Consider the following 19,672-nt stretch of genomic DNA (forward strand, 5'->3'; position numbering starts at 1 on the left):
GTTTAGCAGTACCTTCACAAAATACTTTATCCTTAAATTTTATTTTTGTATACCATAAGAAACGATAAATCCATATTTTTACCACATTTTGTGTTGATTTTTTTAATAAAATTTTAATTTTCACAAATTATGTCTAAATTTTCACAAAATAGATACCTCTCAGATAAACCTAGACAGACCCCTGACTACGACTACTATAATGAACTAAATTATGAAACTATTCACATTTTGGGACTTAGTACAGTATAATTAATTTAAAAAAAAATAAATATGATAAAAATACATCTAACCCATTAATAACAGTTATTGATATTGAAAGAAATGACACTTTTACAATTAGGGTGACCTGGGGTAATTCCTGATCAAAAAATGCAAACATCTATTTTGTGAAAAAACTATTGAAGATAGAATTTTAATATTTACTGGAAGTTTGAGGCTATATGAGATGAGTCCTATGCCTCCTTCTTTTGTTTGAAAATCTAATTAGAATTTAAAAGATTTTAAATTTTTAGTGATCAGGAATTACCCCTGGTCTTGATCATTTCTGGGGTGATTCCTGATCTCTTCTGGGGTAATTACTGATCACCAGTTTTTATTGTAAAGGGGCTGTTTAAAAATAATTATATAATGGTAATTAACAAATAAGACATCAAGATCAAACAAATAAACCAAAAAGATATGTTTAAGCAGCTAATAAAACTATTTATTGAAAAGCAAGAAGAAAGATTAACACTTTAAATTTTCCAAAAATCTTTGCATCATGCCATACATTTTAGGCAATCAGCCAACTCATTCTCATGTTCTGCTGAAATATAAGAGAGTTCCCTCATGGGTTACTTTTTCTGGATTTTTTAACTTCATTAAGTGAAAGTGTAAAGTAAAGTAAGGTATGTCAACTCAACAGCTCTGGCAGCAGCTCTCACATTGAAATTTTCATTTTCAATCATTAAAAGAAATTCTCTAATTTTGCTTTCTAGAAGCTTAGTATCCTTTTTAGGCTAATAATTTCTCACCATATTTATACTAAGCTAATTTATAAACTTAAAAATTATTCTAACAATGTACACACATAAAATTAAGATAGAAGCAAGGTATGACAAACCAGAAATGGTGCAAATCAGAATACAGTCTTGTATACCGTTAAAAACAAATTTTGTGATGACAGTTAAAATATATTTTATAGTTGTTCCACTTAATAAATATGAACTGTTATTTAAGAAAAGACAATTAGCTATTTATTAGCTATTTTATATACTATTTATAAGAAGAAATGACAATGATCAGGAATTACCCCAGTGATCAATAATTACCCCATCTGTAGGGGGCAACATTTGATATAGTTTTCTATAATCAATTATAAAGCTTACAGTAGATGTGAAACAATTAAACAAAAGCTTACACTATTATTATATCAAAGAAATATAAAGTAACTCAAATTATTTATTATTAAGAGAAGGAGGGGGATCTTTGCAGAAATGTGCACATTTTGAAACCCATCTTTGAAATTGAAAATACAGAAAGCAGTTATTTTGATACTTATTTTGTTAGATAAAACAAAAAGCTATTATTAAGTAAATGTAGTTATACTTTAGTAAAGTGTACAAACATTCTTGCCTATGTCTCAAATTTAAAAAAAAAAAAAATTTTTAAATATAACTTAGGTGATCATTATTTACCCCAGAAACAGAGTGATCGTGAATTACCCCGGGTCACCCTATATATTTAATATATTGCATATTTTAAAATATTTCTTACCACTTTTAAAAACAAATTTAGGAAGACTATTTTAATTGAAGAATCAATTTAGCTGCTTAAAAAGAAATTCTGTTATCTATTATATCATGACACAAGTAAAAATAAATGTAAATAACTAGAGTTCATTAAGTAATTCTTTGCGATACTACGTTGGACACAGTATGACATTATAAATTTGTCATTGCAATCCTATGTCAGGTTTAGCCTGACATAGGATCGCAATCTGTTATTAATTTTTTATGAGAAATTAGTTTTTAACGATTTATTTCTGTTCCAGTAAAAGTGCATTATTTTCTTTTCAAAAATAATAGGTCCAGGCAAGTAAATAAATATTTTTTTTAAGAAATGGATCTCAGATAATTACAAAACGCTCCACTTTAACAATTTTCAAATGTTTAAAAATTACATTTTAAGAAATTGCATTATCTCAATTTCTCTAAATAAAAATTTTATTCAATAAATAAATAAAGCATTTATGTTAGCTTAATATTTATACAGTTAAATTTGCTAAATATTAGAAGCTTGCTTTAAACAAAGTAAGTTTTATAATTATTTCCTATAAATTATTAAACCGAAGAAAAAAAAATTTTTTTTTTGCCTATTGCGTCAAAAAATAAATTTGTAGCACCAATTGGTACCATATTTTCTTCAAAAGTGTTTCATTAAACTTGAAAGGAAAATGACTGAGAGTTTAAAATTTCTAAAAACTTTTTTTTTTAAAAAATAGAACGCTAAAGCTTTTTTATTTTTATATTTCAAAATAAATCACGTAAAGTATATACAAAAAAAAATATATGTATCATATTTTTGCAATGCATCTAGGCTAGTTTCATCTAAACACTCAATACGTGAAACGACAAAAAAAATAAATAAATTAAAATTTCAAAAATGTCTTGTCAAACTCGTACTTTTGCTTTTAAATTTAGAAAAAAAGTAATCTTCAATCGTTGCAATAAATATAATAATAAAAACCAATATCTATTAATAAATATCGATTGCAGTTTTATTATTAATCTTCGTGTGACAATAAGATGTGTGTATGTGTTACCTTTCAGAGCATTGTGTATCCTATGATTTTGCCAAGAATCTTCAATCAGAAGCATATGCAATAATAGATCTAAATGGGGTCTAAGCTCGTATGTATATGAATAAGAAACCTGCCACAGCAATTCATTCAGCACCATAGAAGAAAAGTGAGGATTCTCCCACGAACAAAACTAAAAGAAAAATCAATGACACATTTTAGTTATACAGGACAAAAACTTTTAAGAACTTTTTACTCAGCTATAAAAGGAAACTTAAATAATTTTTTTTTACTTTTTAAAAATATTTAAAAAAAAAGTTTTTATAACAAAAAAACACAAAGTTTAATAAAATTTTAATTAATTTTGGTGATGATTTAAACACTATAATTTGATAAAGTATCAATACGTAACAATGATTATTAAACTTGTAAATAAAATACCACTTTTTAGCACTAAATGGGCATATTACGTTTTCAAAAATAATGACTCATATGCGAATAACTTATTAATAATTTTAAAAAGTAACAGATTACGGAGATATAAACAAAACCTTTAACTTTTTTCTGCCAGTTCAGTTAATTTTAAAAATTATTTTTAAAAAAATTATTATTTATTATAATAATCGCATAGTGCTTTTAGAAGTCCAGGTTATATACAGTTAATGCATTTTTGTAAAGTTTCAGACAGTAAATTTCATGCCTTACTTAAAGACATCTAAAACTCTATCCCCATTTACGAAAATCAGAGTTAAAGGGAAGGATTATATTTAATAAATATTTAAAAAAGAATGAAAGAGTTAAAATTTATATACCTTTAGAAGTCTAAATGTATCTTCTGAAGTATTTGCATCTTCTATGATTTTTTTCAGGTAGCTAAAAGGGAAATCAAGTGCATATATTTATTACAAATTTCATAATTACAATGTTAAAAAAACATTAAGAATATTTAAAATATTTCTACAACTATAACAAAACTAATTTCTTCACCTTTTTTATTAACTAGTTTATATTTTTTACTTTTATATTAACTTCTTACAGGGTGCATAATCAAATCTCTCAACAAAAAATAAGCATCTTTTATGTACTTTTTAAGTACTAAAAAATTTTTTTTGAGCACAGTATGCATTAACAAAGACTTTACATGATCATGATAAAATAACTAGTTTCTGAAAAAGATCATATTAGCGTTTCTGGATTATATTAGCCATAATAAAAATATAAAGAGATTTTTTAGTTCAATATCAGATGGTGGAAAATGAAGCCTGAAATTGAGAATATCTTGCAAAATGCAGCAGAGTTGCACATGAGAGTGCAATAATTTCTCCGAACCCAGCTCAGTAGACGCACATGCGGACTTGCAAATATTTCATTGAACATAAAAAATGATTGGTGCTTTTGTACGCTATGGACCGACAGTATTCCGAAATTGATTGTGGATGAATGAATCGTGAAAAGGTTGAACAGAACAATGTGAAAAGCACACGTTAGAATAATACGTGGGGAAGAGATAAAGAAAAAAAATCTAATTTTCGAAAAATAAAACTTAAGCACTTTTTAAAAACACTCAATGAAAAAAGTACCTTTAAGGGCTTTTGAAAAACGAAAAATGAAAATAAGCAACTTAAAGCACTTTTTAAAAATGCTATGCACCATGTCATATATGGTTTAAAGGAATATTCACAGAAATTATTCAACACCATAAAAGTTTTGAAATTTACCATGTATTGTTATAAAGTATTTCAGCCACTTCTGGTTGTATAGGCATTATATAATCTTGATGAACATTATCACCTACAAAAGGATTAGGCAATGGTGCTCCACCCTATAAAGATAAGTGATATTCAAATATATCATTCACGCATAACAATAGTGTAAAATGTACAAAAAAACAACAACAAATGATTTTATGATCCCCATGACAGAATTGCGACTAAATTGATGCAGAGCGATATTAAGTTTTCGTAGAAAGATTTTTCCTTTGGGAAGGGAAACATTTTGGTTTTCCTTTCTACAATATTTTTTGAAAAATGTCTTTTTGCAGATTTTTTTCTCCTAAGATGTCTTTTTTGCGCATCAAAGAGGAAAGAAAAAATCTTAATTTTTCTATTCTCCTTCGGGATTTTAAAAAAGTCCATAATGATTGGCTTCAGCTAGATATTCAAATTAATAATATAAAATAAGAAATCGCGAAAGTTTAAAAGATAGTTTGCTCTAGAAACGATGTTCTTTAATTGTTCTTTTCTTTAAAGAACATCATGCTTTACATGCACTTATTTAAGTCTCTTTTATAAATAGTTCTATTCGTTTGATTTCGCCATCAATTTTTATTTTGCTGTTACTACATAGATTTTACGATTTTTTAATTTACGTACGAATTTCAATTTATTATGGTTTAATTTACTTATGAATTTTAATTTTTTTAATGATTTCAATAATAAACTAACATAATAAAAAAAAAACTAAAAAAAATTAACCAAAATGAGACATAAAATATTACGACAAAAAGAAACAGTTCAAAGCTATTAAAGTAGAAGATTAAAAATCTCTCAACTCAGACAATTGTTTTTTCAATCAATAAGCAAGAACTAAAGCTGTGACATAAGATTATGGAAAACAACAAAACATAACTTGGATGGTTTTGTTTTTCACCTCTTTAAAGAAAAATTTAATTTAACGACTTCGGCCATGATAAGCCACGTTTAAAATTGTTCAGGAAAGTGTTTATGGTGAAAAACACAATTTAGGCAATCAGATGTTTCCGGGTATTGTTCTGTTACCTTGAAGAAATTTGCTAATTTTGTAAAATATCTATATTCTGCAAAAAAAAAAAAAAAAAAAAAGGAATAGCTTTTTTTAATATTTTATTGTATAACCATCGCTAAATAGCAGGCCCAATTTTTGTGTTTACGACTACCAATGTTCAACTCCGTATACTTGCAATTTTGAACCCAATCCAGAAGACAAGGGAACTCCTGGATCAAGTATTTAGAGAAATACTGCCGTTGTGGAACAGTTTCTGTTGGAACTAGCCAGCATTTGCATTACATGGAAGAAAACCACGAAAACCTCCCATGGTTAGCCTGTCGGCAAGAGGAGTTCCTCAATATTAATAATATTAAGGTAAATCGATTAAAGCTTGGAAAAAAAAAACAGTTGGATATTGTCACAAGCCCTACAATAATACTTTCTGTGAATGAGCCACCGGAATCAGTTGACTTTAAGACAAATTGGAAGAACAAATGAAGAATTTCAAATATTATATAGTATTTTAAAATACATTGCAAAAATAAGTTTGCTTAAAACAGCAAGATTGTTTATTCTTATTAAATAAAGTAATTGTTTTACATCTTTAAAATTGTGGGGAGAACTATGTATTAAAATGGAAGTCTATAGTATTGTTACTTTCACTAAATGTGATATGCGGTACCTTAACTTAATGCACATTTTCATGAAATACAATGATCATCAATTAGATAGTAGGAATTGTAAATAAAAAAAATAAAAAAACATTTAAAAAAAAATAAAAGTTTGACTTACATGGGAAGATTGTGTTTTGCAACTAACATCACAGCTTCTTATCAGTAGACTGACCACTTGATATAACTTTCCTAATTCAGCATATTGATATTTTATAGGAGGACCCGGACCTTCGTCTAAAGCAACTTTCATAAATGTAGCAGGAACATTTAATTTAAGAAGCATGGTTCGCTAAAATATTGAAATAAATTAGGGTGCTTCTTTTTTATTTTGAACCAGAAATCACAAAATCAAAAAATCACAACTAAAAGGTTACCTCTGCAACTCCAAGGGAAGCAAACATTGAAAAGAGGCTAAAATATTGAGTGAGGGACCTTCCGTGTTCGGAAACTTCTTTTTTGAGCAAATTTAAAACAGCTACTATTAAGTGATCAGCAAGAGTTGCACTAGCATCAACTGCATAGGCTGTAATGATAAAGAACATATAATTTTTCTCCCAGGCAAACTGCATTGCAGAACTTAATATGTGATACATACATTGATTAAATATAATATAAATTAATTCAACTAACAATTTTCTTATTTGTTAATTTGCACCATTTAATATTGTAGCCTACAATAAAGAGGTAAATACTTTAATAATAATCTGGCAACAATAATTCTTTTAGCTTTTCCACACTTCATTTTGATACATATATTTTTATTTGATTTAAGTTGTATTTAATCAAGCTAGTACATTTAATACAATCTAGTTTACATTTAAAAAAATATAAGAAAATGGCTGTTTAAACTTTTTGGTGCAATATCATTTGCTTACGGGACTATTCACAACATTCTATGGGCAAAAATTAAACATACATTAATTTGGAGACATTTCATGTAATATTAAATCAGTAACAAAAATATAACCTTTTGAAAAACCTTATTAGTAATTTTATTTACAACTGCATGTTATGTAGAGAAATAATTTACTTACAACATTATACAAAAGAAAACTTGTGATTAACAATAACATTTCTTTTCAAATTATATTTAAGATCCTAAATTATTACAAAATGTTGCCTGCCCCCAACTTCAATTAAAGACCCTGCAAAATTCGGCTTTTCGGGTTTTTTTTTCTTGAATGTATGCAAATTTTCATTAAATTCCATGCAAGTTCTGAAAAAATTTTCATGTGGAGGATTATTTTTCCATTGATAAGAAAATAAAAATTGGTTCAAAGTGGGGGGAAGAAGCAGGTCTTACTTCGGCCTACTAGGTTTAACCTGGATCAACGTAAATAAAAGAATTAAAAATAAACATGTAGCATAATATAATAATTGCAGTGTAATGCATTTTATAACACATAAATAGTATTTTTAGTGTATTTCAAGTAAAACTTACGAAGATTGGCTAAAGCAGGAGGAGTGTAGGGGCCATCTTGCAATGCGAAATGAGCTATAAATACAAGAATACGCATGAACGCAAGGCGGACCTGGAAAAGAGTAAAATGGATATAAGCAACTCATTTTTGTAGCACAAATATAGTAAAAAAAGATATTTGTAAATCATACTGGTGAATATGGTAAATAAAAAATTTTAACATGGAAAAAAACTTTAGTTTTTAAAAGAATTCTTTTGCTGAAAAAATTAATATATTAACATAATATTAACAGTTCTAACACAAATATTTTTGCTAACTAAAATAATTTTTAAGTTGCTAAATATTTCTAATCACAGATTTTATTAATTTTACAAGATTTCATAATTGACAAAATTTCATAATTTAAAAGAAAAAAAATCCTAAAAAGGACAGAATAGTAAAAAATAAATACTCTTGTAAATATTTCAGAACTTATGGTAATGTGGGAAAAGACGTTTTCAACTATGTCAAAGTCGTTTAAAGAAAATTTTTAACTATGCCGTTTTCAACTATATCTTTTTAAGACAATATAAAATTATATAAAACTAAGTTTTTAATGAAAACACTTAAGAGAAAAGATAATACAGCAAAACCTCTTTGGAGCGACCGATCTCTGTTCCACAGCAAAAGTGTCTTTGATGGAGGTTTAGGGATTACCTTCATTAACTTCAACATATAATTGAAAGTGCATGATTTTTTGAAAATGATTTCACTTTTAGTTAGTGTCATTTCCTTGGTGCAGAAATGCCACTTGTGATGGAGTCATGAAAACCAGATTGATGATTAAAATTCAGCGTCAATAAACATTATCCCTACTGATATAATTACAAGGAAAAACAAACTAGTTTTTTTCTAAAATAACTCCTTTTTTAAAATTTAGCTTTCAGCTCTAAAAATAGATCATCGATAGCATCGTCTTTAGAAGAGTGTGACTGCAACATGAGGTTGCAGATCCCTTTCAGAGATCGTCAAAAAGGGCTCTCTAAAATAGAACCTTACACAAAAATTTGAATACATTTTACTCTACTTATTTGTTTTGTTAATATGTTTCATTTTGATATTTTTTTGTGTTGCCTTATTCGACTTTCTCCGCATTTGGCACAGAAGTTAGCCCGGTCATTGGGAGAGGTTTTGATGATCTCTCCTAAAGGTTTTCTTCAACACAAAGTCTACGAGAAAAAAAACCCATGCCTCCCAAAAGTGGTCGCAAATAGAGACTGTCTTTCCTGAAGGTTTCACTACATATGATTTCATTTCATTTTCAATAATTGATATTTATTTATTCAGAGGATACTGTGTGATAAGAGGAGTGAAACAGTCCTTGAGAAGATTACACCTGCTTCACACAAGCATTTAGAAGGGAAAGACATATACGTCTACTTCTGCTTTGTCAGCGCCTCCTATCCATGGCAACTCCCTTCAAATTTCTAATCTTTAGGGTTTTCAGGTCATTTTTGATGTTGTACATCTAGTAGGGGGTCTGCCTCTGGGACATGACCCCCTCAGAGTTCTTAAAGGTGAAGATTTTTATGGCGCTATTTTCAGAGCCCAGTCATCTCAGCCTATTACTGTGGATTATTTGCGTGATTTGGGGTGCTTAAAAAGTCGGTATAGCTCAAGTTATATCTGGTTCGCCAGCACCCCCTTTCTTGAATTGCGCAAAAGATGGCTCTGAAGATCTTTTTCTCGAAGGTGTCCATTGTATATCTGAATTTAGGGTCCAAGTTTCACTTCCATAAAGCAGCACAGGAAGTATGAGCGTCTTATAGAGTTGCAACTTTGCTTTTTGGCTGAGAAGATTCGATTTTAGTTATCTTCTCAGTTCAAAGAAAAACTTATATGTCTGTTTTGTGCAATATCCAGAAGGGGAAATCCTCAAAAGGTCGGGGACTTAAAGCTGAAAATTTTTTGAAAGCTATAGCTCTGCTACGGCTCCAAAATTATTACTATATATTTATACACGCTTTTAAGATTCATATTTTAATTTAAAATTTCTATTATAAGAAGAAACATTAAAAAATAATAACATAATCATCAGCTAGCACAGAAATTACAAATATTATTTAATTAATTGTAGAGTTAAGACGTCTAATCTTAAGAAAAGAATTTAATCTAATAAATTTTCCTACACTCTTTCATATTTGACCTTAAATCATTGTAAATGATAAGAATTGTCTTTGCATAGCAACTTTATTAATGGGCAATGTCGTTTCAATGCAGCAGGCCCCTTGAATGTCTGTATGATAGTAAAATTGCTGGAGCATGGAAAAATTTAGATCTCCAGCTCCAGAAAAAACACAGCCCTAAAGTGCTCTGGCTCCCTGTAGAAGGGAAAATAATTATTTAACAATTCTATGCTTACGAGACACATTTTAAAAATAGCTATTCATTCCTTTTCAATCTCGTTCAACAGATGTCAGGAATGCTGCTTCATAAGTAAATTTCTTAGTTAACTTTTGTTTTTTCCTGCCTTGTCCCTAAAAATTACTACATAAATGTTTTATGAACAGTAACTTTGCTTGCTTAGAATTTGACCATCACCTACAAACTAGAATGTATAATGATAATTTATAACAGATAAACAGCAATTTTTAAACTAAAAAATTAAAAATATACAAATAAAATAAAATAGATTAAGACAAACAATATAAATAGAGTTATGGTTTTTTGAAGAAAGAATTATAAACCAAACTGTAGGGAATATATTCAGATTTATTATAAGAGTTAGTATACATAAATCAGAGTAAAGTATTTGGATTAAAATCAACTTACAAAAAGAGATAAGTAATGTGATTACTTAACTACTAACTTACAGAGTTTAGATTAGCGTAAAACAATATCAAACAATCGATTTATTTATATATTTCAAGCTTTGACCAAAATTAGATTTCTCAATTTTTACATTGCAAAACTTGCAATTTCGTAATACAAAGCTTATGAAAACCCAATAGGAAAGTTCAACAAAGACATAAAGATCTGAAAAAAGAAGAAAATTTAACGAATTAGAAGTCGCACATGATGTTAGTAGTAGGCAGAGAAAAGAAAAAGTATTTTTCTCAGAAAAATATAGCAAAAGCTATCAAAAACAGATTCTGTTATGAATAAAAGGTAGCAGGCCAATTTTGATAGTTTAAATATCTTTGTAGTTCTGTATTTAAAAAAAATAAATAAATTGAATACATACGGAAAATCGGCAGCAGTTGGCACCTCTGCAAATATGAAACACATTTTGGCACTATCATGGAAATAAGAGATATTGGAATAGCCATTACTACATAATCTAACAATTAATTGACAATTTTATTAGAAGCTTGTCCTTATTAAAAGGTCAAGTTCAGTGTAGTTTAGTCTTTTTTTTTAAAAAAAAAATATTAGTTTTTAAATCAAGCTTACTAATAATCAAACAGATAAAAAAAAGCATTTGGATAATTATCATATATTCTTACAACATTTCACTTTTAACTGTTCAAAGAAAGTTTGAGACACAAGAATCTTGAAATACTAGATTTTGAAAAACAAATTTCAGTAAGAGTCCTTAATTTTCTTACTTAGCAGATCACTGCAAGCAGTATGAATATTAACAATGATTAATTAATGCAAAAAAAAATTTTTTTAACCTATAGAACATAAGCTGAAACTTTCAAAATTGTTAGCAATGAGAAAAATGCTTTAATGAAAGCCAAAACCGTATTGCGCTAACATGACACAAAATGTCATTTTTTTTAGATATAAGAGAGATTTTTGGTCGTTAACATATATCTATTGATCTGAACTTAAAGTCTGGAGGCTCCAAGATATATATTTATAACTTTCAAAATAAGTAAGATAATTTAGTTCAAAAACTGTTACAAATATGTAAACTATTAAATGAACTTGTTGGTTCTTATGTCACAAATTTTGTCTCGAAATATGCCTGCTATCAATATATATATACATTTTTCTAAATTGAAAATCTGAAAATGAAGTTAAACAAGAGAAGAAAACCTTTTTAACAACAAAACAAGTTTCAGTTTCGAAAGTTACAGAAGTTTAGTTCGACAAGATTCTTTAACAAGCAAATTTAACAAAAAGGTGTCTCTAACTTCCTTAATATTTCTTTTAAATCAAATTAATTCAGTTATCAAACAAATAATCTTACTTCTGAACCGGGACATTCTAAAAGATATTCACAGAAGATATGGGGATTGGTAAATAAAACATTGTTGGCAAACCAGCGCCGAACAGAACAATAATTTCTAAGATGTATACAGAGAGCATCATACCACTCAGGAGCCGGCCCCCTATAGAAAAAATAGAAACATATTACCTATAACAGGAGATCATAAAGTTCATTATCTTTCTATTATTCTCAGCATACTTAACATAGGGCAATTAATCTTAAAATGTAAAAGATTGATTGATTGATTGAATGTAGGGTTTAGTGGCACAAAGTCCAAATGAGGACATGCTGCGCCAGTAAAATGTAAAAGAAGCTAATGAATAAAAAGAATTCTAGAAAGCTCTTTTTAAATTTTTGTACACTCTTAAAAGAGAGATCCATAATTTGTCAAATGGGAGCAATTTTTATCAACAACTAGTTAAGGAGCAAAATTTTAGGAATACTAAGCAATGGCTGCCAGGGGTCTGTCCAGACATTTTGTGAAGGGTCCGTTTTTGTAAAATTGTGAAAAAATTACTCGTAATTTGTGAATATAAAAAAAACCTTTAGTCACATTCTTTCAACCAGGGTCCGCTTTTGTGAATTTGCGCAAATAGGGTCCGTTATTGCAAAAAAAACTTTTTCAAGGAGTTTTTAAATTGTAAAGACATACAAGATTATGCTCAACACTGTAAAATTATAATTTGAAAAAAAAAAACTAAATTTTAAAAAATAAACAGCAATTGCAGCTACTAAATTAGCGATGCAACACATAAATATATGGTATTTAGCCTATACTGCTGAACACAGAATATTCATTTCGGACGAATAAAGGAAGAAGTGTCTGCCGAAATCAAAATTTAGTTCGTTTACATCTGTCTTTCTCCCCCCCCCCATTCCTGGGAAGGGTTTATTCAATTAAAAAAACAATAATGAAGATAAACAAATTTGTGAAAGGTCCGATAAAAAGCAAAATTAATTTTGCGAAGGGTCTGTTTTTAAGTTATAATATTTTGTGAAGGGTCCGTTTTTATGAAAAGATATTTTGTGAAGGGTCCGTTAACGGACCCAAATTTCTTCTAAACAGACCCCTGGCTGCATAAATTGATGGGAAGTATACTCAGAAAATATTTAATTCCAAAAACCATATTAAACCATATAAAACCAAACCAAAAAATATGTCACAGCCAAGTGTAGACCTTTAAAACAGGACCTCCAATGGAATCATTCGTTAATAACAGTTGCTTCAGTAACCAAAAACTCAAAAATACGGTCTAAATAGTTTCCACAGAAATGAATAGTAGACTAAAGTAGTAGGCTCTAGGCCTGGGCAATATACCGTAATACCGTCATTTACCGGTATTTCTTTGATACCGCGGTAATGATATTCGGAAGTATATTCTTCGGCAATACCGAGTTATTGAACTTCGGTATGCCTGCACCTCTCGGTACTCACCGCTAGCCAATATCTTCGGCCGACCGGCGGCGAGGAAGTGGCGGTATGGTATGGTATCTAGGAGGTATTGGTATGGCACGTGATTGATTTAGGGGTGAAGAACTCAAAGGCTTGCGCGTAATATTTACGGTACCTCCTCTCGGCAGCTAGAAATTTCTCCTACAATATATTGTGGTATCATTTGACTTTAAAGCGCATGCGTCATATCCGTGGTATTGGCGATATCGGATTTCAAACACCCGCGCGTTATATCAACCCTCCATGGTATACTTAGTTACTGATTTTGGTTTCATTTTGAGAATAGCGTGCTTCTGATTTTAAAAATATCCGAGATTGTCGGATCTCCTTGTGATGTTTATAATTGTGTTGATATTTATAATTGTTGATGTTTATAATTGTGTTGATGTTTATAACTGTTTTGATGTTTATAATTGTGTTGATGTTTATATTAGTAATTGATGTTTATATTAATAAAATTTTTCTGTTTTAAAATAATGATGCTTTATAATTAGTTGATTCCATGGGATAATTATGCTGCGAGCTAATATAGGATAAGTACCCCATTTTTTTTAAATGATGCTCTTTAAACACATTAATTTTTAATTGCAAAATAGTCTTAGCATTTATAATATACATAACAATTTAATTACCGCGGTATATCATAATATCGTGATATGAAGCTCACAATATACCACAATATCGAAATTCTGACATTGCCCAGCCCTAGTAGGCTCTAGTAATAAAAGTAGCACACAAGAAATAAAAAGTGCTTCTGTATAAAACTTATTCTTAGTTTTCTTCATTAATGTCTCTTTTCTTTTATCCTTTTCGTCTTTATTACATTATATATATATATACACAGTCCCTGGCCAAATTATAAAACGCACTATAAGATTCTGAGTAAAATCTTAATTATCAGGTAATATTATACAGCTTTATTGTTTTTACCCCACTGAAACCTGTTTGCACTTGTTAACGTTCGTGTACCAATTGGTTAAATAAGACGATATATTATATAAATAAATACTATTTATTATATCAGGTGTTGAATTAGTAAATTATAATAATTAGACTAAATTATTAGACGCACTGTAGTGTTTTAATAATTGCATGTTTTTGCACGAGTTTATATGCAATACCTTTATATTTTAATATACACGTAAAGGATTTTCATTCAGAAGATTTTTTATATACTTCCTATTTGTATTTATTTTTAACATATTGCATTACAATCTTAACCAACAGATACACGAACAAAAACAAATACATATCAGTTTCAGCCGTGTAAAAACAATATTGCTGTATAGTATCACCTGATAATTAAGATTTTACATAGAATCTTATGTTGAGTCTAATAATTTGCGCAAAGACTGTGTATATATATTTATATACAGAGGTCGGAAAAACTACTTTATTTTTGTAGTTTACTACATCTATTTTTTTAAAAACGTAGTGACTACATATTACTTTAGAATTGTAGTAACTACTTCACTAGTTGAAAGAGACGAATTTTGCTGGAGAGCTTAATTTACACCTTTGTTCAAAATAGTTTTAAGTTGGAATTGGCTTACATTAAATATACGGGAATAGTTAAGAAATATCTATTCATGTTTACATGCACCAGATTGTGATTCCAAAACATTTTTTTCACATTTGTTAATTTAACCTTCAACTTTTTATGCCTGTTTTGACAGCAAATATTTAACTTAAGAAATGCAAAATTATTAAATACTTGCTTTTTCTTAAAATTCTTTAATGCTCTTTTATTTCTTCTGAGAATTTAAGTACATCGAAAATATGTTTCTTTAAATAACATCCATGTTTCACGAGTGTTAGGTTTTATTGAATAAGATTTTGTGATATCCTACTGTGTTATTTAGACATTCAACAGGATTTTAAATTAATCAATATTAAAAAGATGAGTTTATTACAGAAAAAATAAACATCTAAAATTTTTCATTAAAATATTTGGTTATAAACTACACATGACATTATATAAATGAAAAACTTTTGATACATTACCTTAGTGTCTTTTTGGCATGAAACCCAGTAGTGAAGAGGAATTTGGAAGCTAACTGAATGCTAATTAGTGCTAATTCTTCACCATCAGCACTCTAAAACATAACAAAAAGAGAGAAAATTAGTTTTTATACACTGCAGTTTTGTCACTATAGTTTCTAGTTTAAGTTTGATAAAGAAAATACTTTCAGTACTATTAAAATTTTGGGAAGAACAATTCAAATTTATTTCTAAATAACAAAGGAAAAAAAATCATAAAACTTCTATTACATAATAATATGGAAATTGAGTTAAATTAATGTAAAGCATGTTACTAATAACAATATAAAGAAATTGCAACTATATATAAAATTAAAAAGCCATTTCCTTTTATCATTAAAACTTTTTGATGTATTATTTTATAAAATTTAAAAACTAAATGAGATAAATAATAACTTACCAACTTTTCATGTGGTCCACTAACGTAAGGACCATTGCACATAATAAGTTTCTTCATGAATTGAAAATATTCTAAGCTAAATTGGTTTCTATTATGCATAAACTTTATATTTTGTCGTCGGACACTTCTTTCTATTGCAACAGGCATTTTGACTATACATTGTTTATTGTCAGCTAGAAAAGAAAAAAAATGTTAAAATATTAGTAGTTTTAAAGACTCTGGCATTAATATTATGTACATAAAGTTCGCACAGATAAATAAAAATTAATATATCTCAAACCAGTGACATAGTTTTAATGTATGTTTGGAGGGGGTTTATCTCCTTGAGGTATTATATAGATTTGTATGTATGTATATATATATATACAGAGAGAGTGAGAGAAACATAATATAAGTAGAAAAATATTAAAAAAATTAACGGAGAACGGTTAACGGTTCTCCTGGACGTATTCCTTTATGACAGCGATCGAGACGTTTCAAAATAACGATTAATTATCAGAAACAAGAAAAATTATATATATATATAGAGAGAGAGAGAAACAACGTAACATAATTAGAAAAATTATAAAAAAATTTGGGAAAATGTAAAGGTCCGCTTTAGGATGGATTGTTTTACAACAGTGATATAGATATATAAATTAATAATGAAATTGTTTTTTAAAAATTACATCCTTCTTATCGTACAATAGCTCAGTAATCAAGTAATGTATAATTTCGGAGGGGGTTCCAAATCCTCTCCAAAATGACGCCACTGTTTCAAACAAGAATGGCATGTTTCTTTCACAGTTGAAAAAAACACTCCAGTACAAATAGGTTTCTTCCAATCCAAGAGGAAATTTTTTTAAAAACATATCAAATATTAAAACAAGTTTTTAATCAATTAATGGTTGTAAACTAGTTTAATTCATAATATTTATTTTCAAATTATTTAACATTTTTAAATAAGTGGAATCTATAAAGCAACAATTAAAAGGGAGAAATTTAATGAATTTCTTTGGAAATCAAAACTAGTTTCTTTCAACTTTTTAAATGAAGGAGCATAGTAGAATCCTATTTCACAATTATATTAAGAACTTTGGAAACATCCTAACCCAATTTTATAAATGCAATTAAAATAACAAATCACATGGATGCTTATCTTTATTACACAATTACAAATTATGTAGTCTATTCAGAATTAAACATACTAATTTTTATAATCAAATACTTTTTAATAGGAATATTAAGAACCATTACAAGGATAATGGACTTTATATTTAAAATATATTATTTTTTCTCAATCATAAAATTTTTACCAGATTCTTAAAATTATACATAACTTATGAAAAAAACATAAGAATTTTTAATTATGAATCTTCAATTAAAAATAATCTGAAAAATTTTATATAATTTAAAAAAAAATTAATAAGTTGGAAAACTTTAAAGTGCTTTTTTAAAGTTGATTAATGAAGTATTCATTTTTAAAAATAAAACTCAATGGTGCAACATATTGTAGCAAAGCAAATGTTTTGTAGCAGTTTCATATCCTAATTTGTTTTACTGTATGGAGTGTACAACTGAAAATTAGGAAAATATGTACTATTTCTATATTGCTTGCAGGAGACCCAAAAAGCTAACTATGCATTTGCAAATTTCAGCTGGTGTGTCATTGCATTTCTTAATACCTTTCCACCAGATCAGATCTATTTTCCTGCTAATAAATTGCAAAGATTATTTCCTTTAGAATAAGTCTCTCTCAGCTTTCAAAATAGAATTTAGGATTTTTCTTGACTACATCCAATTTTTGGTTTCCTTCTCCCTCCGCATTAAGTTCTTTTTTATACTTAGGAAGCATCAGGAGTGCGAACATGTACAAGGGGCTCATTGCTGCATTAAAATTCAAAATTTATTTGGATACTGTATTATGTTTCCTTCTTTAAGCAAGTGCGTATTGAGGAAAAGAGTAATAAAAAATATATATTACATAACAAGTAAAAAAATTTTTAACTTTGTTTAAAACGTAAATATTGAAAAAAAAAATAGTTTTTGAAAAAAAAAAAAAAAATTTAAAAATGATGTTCTTGTTTTTCATTAAATTTTATTTGCTTAAACTTAAACTATTTTTATATTATTTCTAAGCAGTTTTTTAAGTCATTTTTGTTTCATCATTTTGTTCAATTTCTGCAATTTTTCGGGCTTCATAGTAGAGCAAAATAAAATTCAGGACAATTTTAGAATATACCATACTAATTTTTTTAAACAAAAGTATATATATAATATTAGGCAGATGTAAGTTAATTGCAGAATGTAATGATAATGTGAAAATGATTCTTTTTGTAATATATTTACCTAATGCTAGTTCATTTAGGCTCCTAGTAATATTCATCGCCATATCGACCCGTCGATAGAATAAAATGTATGCATTCCACCATCTCTTTTGCCTCCTATAGGACATTCTTTTTAGCATATGATCGAACACTTCACCCATATAATCTCCACCAAAACACTGGTTCTTCATTTCCTAATAATTTATAAAATGCATAGAGTTTAAACAAAGCCTTTAATATAGGTATTGATCAGAAAAATGATTAGTTCATTAATAAATAATTTTAATAAATTGTCAATAAAAAATAATTAAATAAATAAGTTTGAAATATTTACAGAATACCTGCCTCCTATATATTTAAATGCAATGTTTAATTTTTTGGAGCCAAACTTTAATCAGATTTAACTTAAATATTTTCTGGTAAAATTAAAATACAAACACAACAGTGTTGCTAAATGGATAACATTTATAAAAACAAAATATTCAAATAACAGAATCTATTAAATTTTTCGGATTTTTCAAATGTAATTCGTATAAATATTAATCTCATTAATTAATGATTAAATAGCAATACATTTTGCTAGAACCATGCCTAAAACTATTACAGTACAGAACCCGTTATCCGGAAATCAGAAAACCAAAAAACCGGAACGAAATTCGATACATTTTCCCGCCATTTTTTAAAAAACTTCATCGTTTTTTCTTTTTAAGATTATTTCCAAAATTTTTTTTTTAGTTGGGTTTAACAATAAAAAAACGGCTTTTTGTAGCGATTCCGAAAACCGGAAAAACCAGTTATCCAGAATAGCGATGGTCCCGATCGTTCCGGATAATCCGTCCCTACTGTATTTATACTACCAGACACAAAGGTTCAGTACAGATTTAAATGCTTTAGGGTAGTTAAAAATTTTGATCGTAAAATTCCACTCTCACAAAGTTAATTAAAACATAGATCAATAGCAGAATTATTCTTTAAAACTAACATTAAACAATTAGGAATATTTCATAAACATAAAATACCTCATCATCTTCCATCTTGCACTCCATAACTTCCCCATCATCAAATTTATACCATTTATAACTTCCATCACTATGCCTATAAGTAAAAGAATAATTGTTAAAAAAAAAAAAAAAAAAAAAGATTAAATTCATGTAACAACAATAAATTCCAAAACTTCACTACTAACCTATGCAAAATATAGGAATAATAATGACCACCGCTAGCTTGACCACTGTGAACTACTATACCAGATAGTTTATATTTTGTGCAACAGGTTTCATTATCAATATTAAAATTTTCTTCAATAATTTCACCTAAAACAATAGATAATATTTTATTATGAATACTTAAGGCAATATAATATATTTTTCGTAAAAAATTTTGTTAATTTTTAAAATTTTATCAATAACAATAATTTATAACAATAACAAAAATTTATAATAATAACAATAAATTAATCCATAACAATTTCACGATATAAATATAATTTTTGATATACATGTTGTAGGCTTATTTCTAAAACCAGCTCCAGCTCCTCCAATGAGATCATTTTGTAACATACCAGGTTAATTGGAAAAATCAACAGCATTTTCCAAACAGCTTCATTGTTTTTAGGCTTATTACAATGAGCCAATTTACCTATAGGTTAATTAGATA

The 19,672-nt window shown here is 28.0% G+C and overlaps 1 protein-coding gene across 19 annotated transcripts in view; it reads right to left on the bottom strand.

The window, feature by feature from the left end:
* faf (ubiquitin carboxyl-terminal hydrolase-like faf) overlaps positions 1-19,672 on the bottom strand; it is a 99,071-nt gene that overhangs the window by 21,134 nt on the left and 58,265 nt on the right. For 15 of the 19 annotated variants that reach the window (XR_015432453.1, XM_087158944.1, XM_087158936.1 and 12 more), the window contains 13 exons: positions 19,203-19,329; positions 19,036-19,111; positions 18,039-18,210; positions 15,711-15,883; positions 15,275-15,366; positions 11,797-11,938; positions 10,843-10,893; positions 7,640-7,730; positions 6,573-6,721; positions 6,317-6,487; positions 4,498-4,601; positions 3,592-3,652; positions 2,804-2,972 (listed from right to left, as the gene is read on the bottom strand). Coding sequence is in view for 18 of the 19 variants with exons in the window: in XM_087158944.1 (XP_087015070.1) it covers positions 2,804-2,972; positions 3,592-3,652; positions 4,498-4,601; positions 6,317-6,487; positions 6,573-6,721; positions 7,640-7,730; positions 10,843-10,893; positions 11,797-11,938; positions 15,275-15,366; positions 15,711-15,883; positions 18,039-18,210; positions 19,036-19,111; positions 19,203-19,329 (1,578 nt within the window). In the remaining variant the exon portion in view is untranslated. The remainder of the gene's footprint in view (positions 1-2,803; positions 2,973-3,591; positions 3,653-4,497; positions 4,602-6,316; positions 6,488-6,572; positions 6,722-7,639; positions 7,731-10,842; positions 10,894-11,796; positions 11,939-15,274; positions 15,367-15,710; positions 15,884-18,038; positions 18,211-19,035; positions 19,112-19,202; positions 19,330-19,672) is intronic. The other 4 variants (XM_087158946.1, XM_087158939.1, XM_087158945.1 and 1 more) reach the window with 1 other exon arrangement.

This window comes from Parasteatoda tepidariorum, chromosome 3, assembly GCF_982258835.1.
Source record: "Parasteatoda tepidariorum strain Cologne lab strain chromosome 3, Ptep-v5.0, whole genome shotgun sequence".
In the NCBI taxonomy this organism is placed as follows: Eukaryota; Metazoa; Arthropoda; class Arachnida; order Araneae; family Theridiidae; genus Parasteatoda; species Parasteatoda tepidariorum.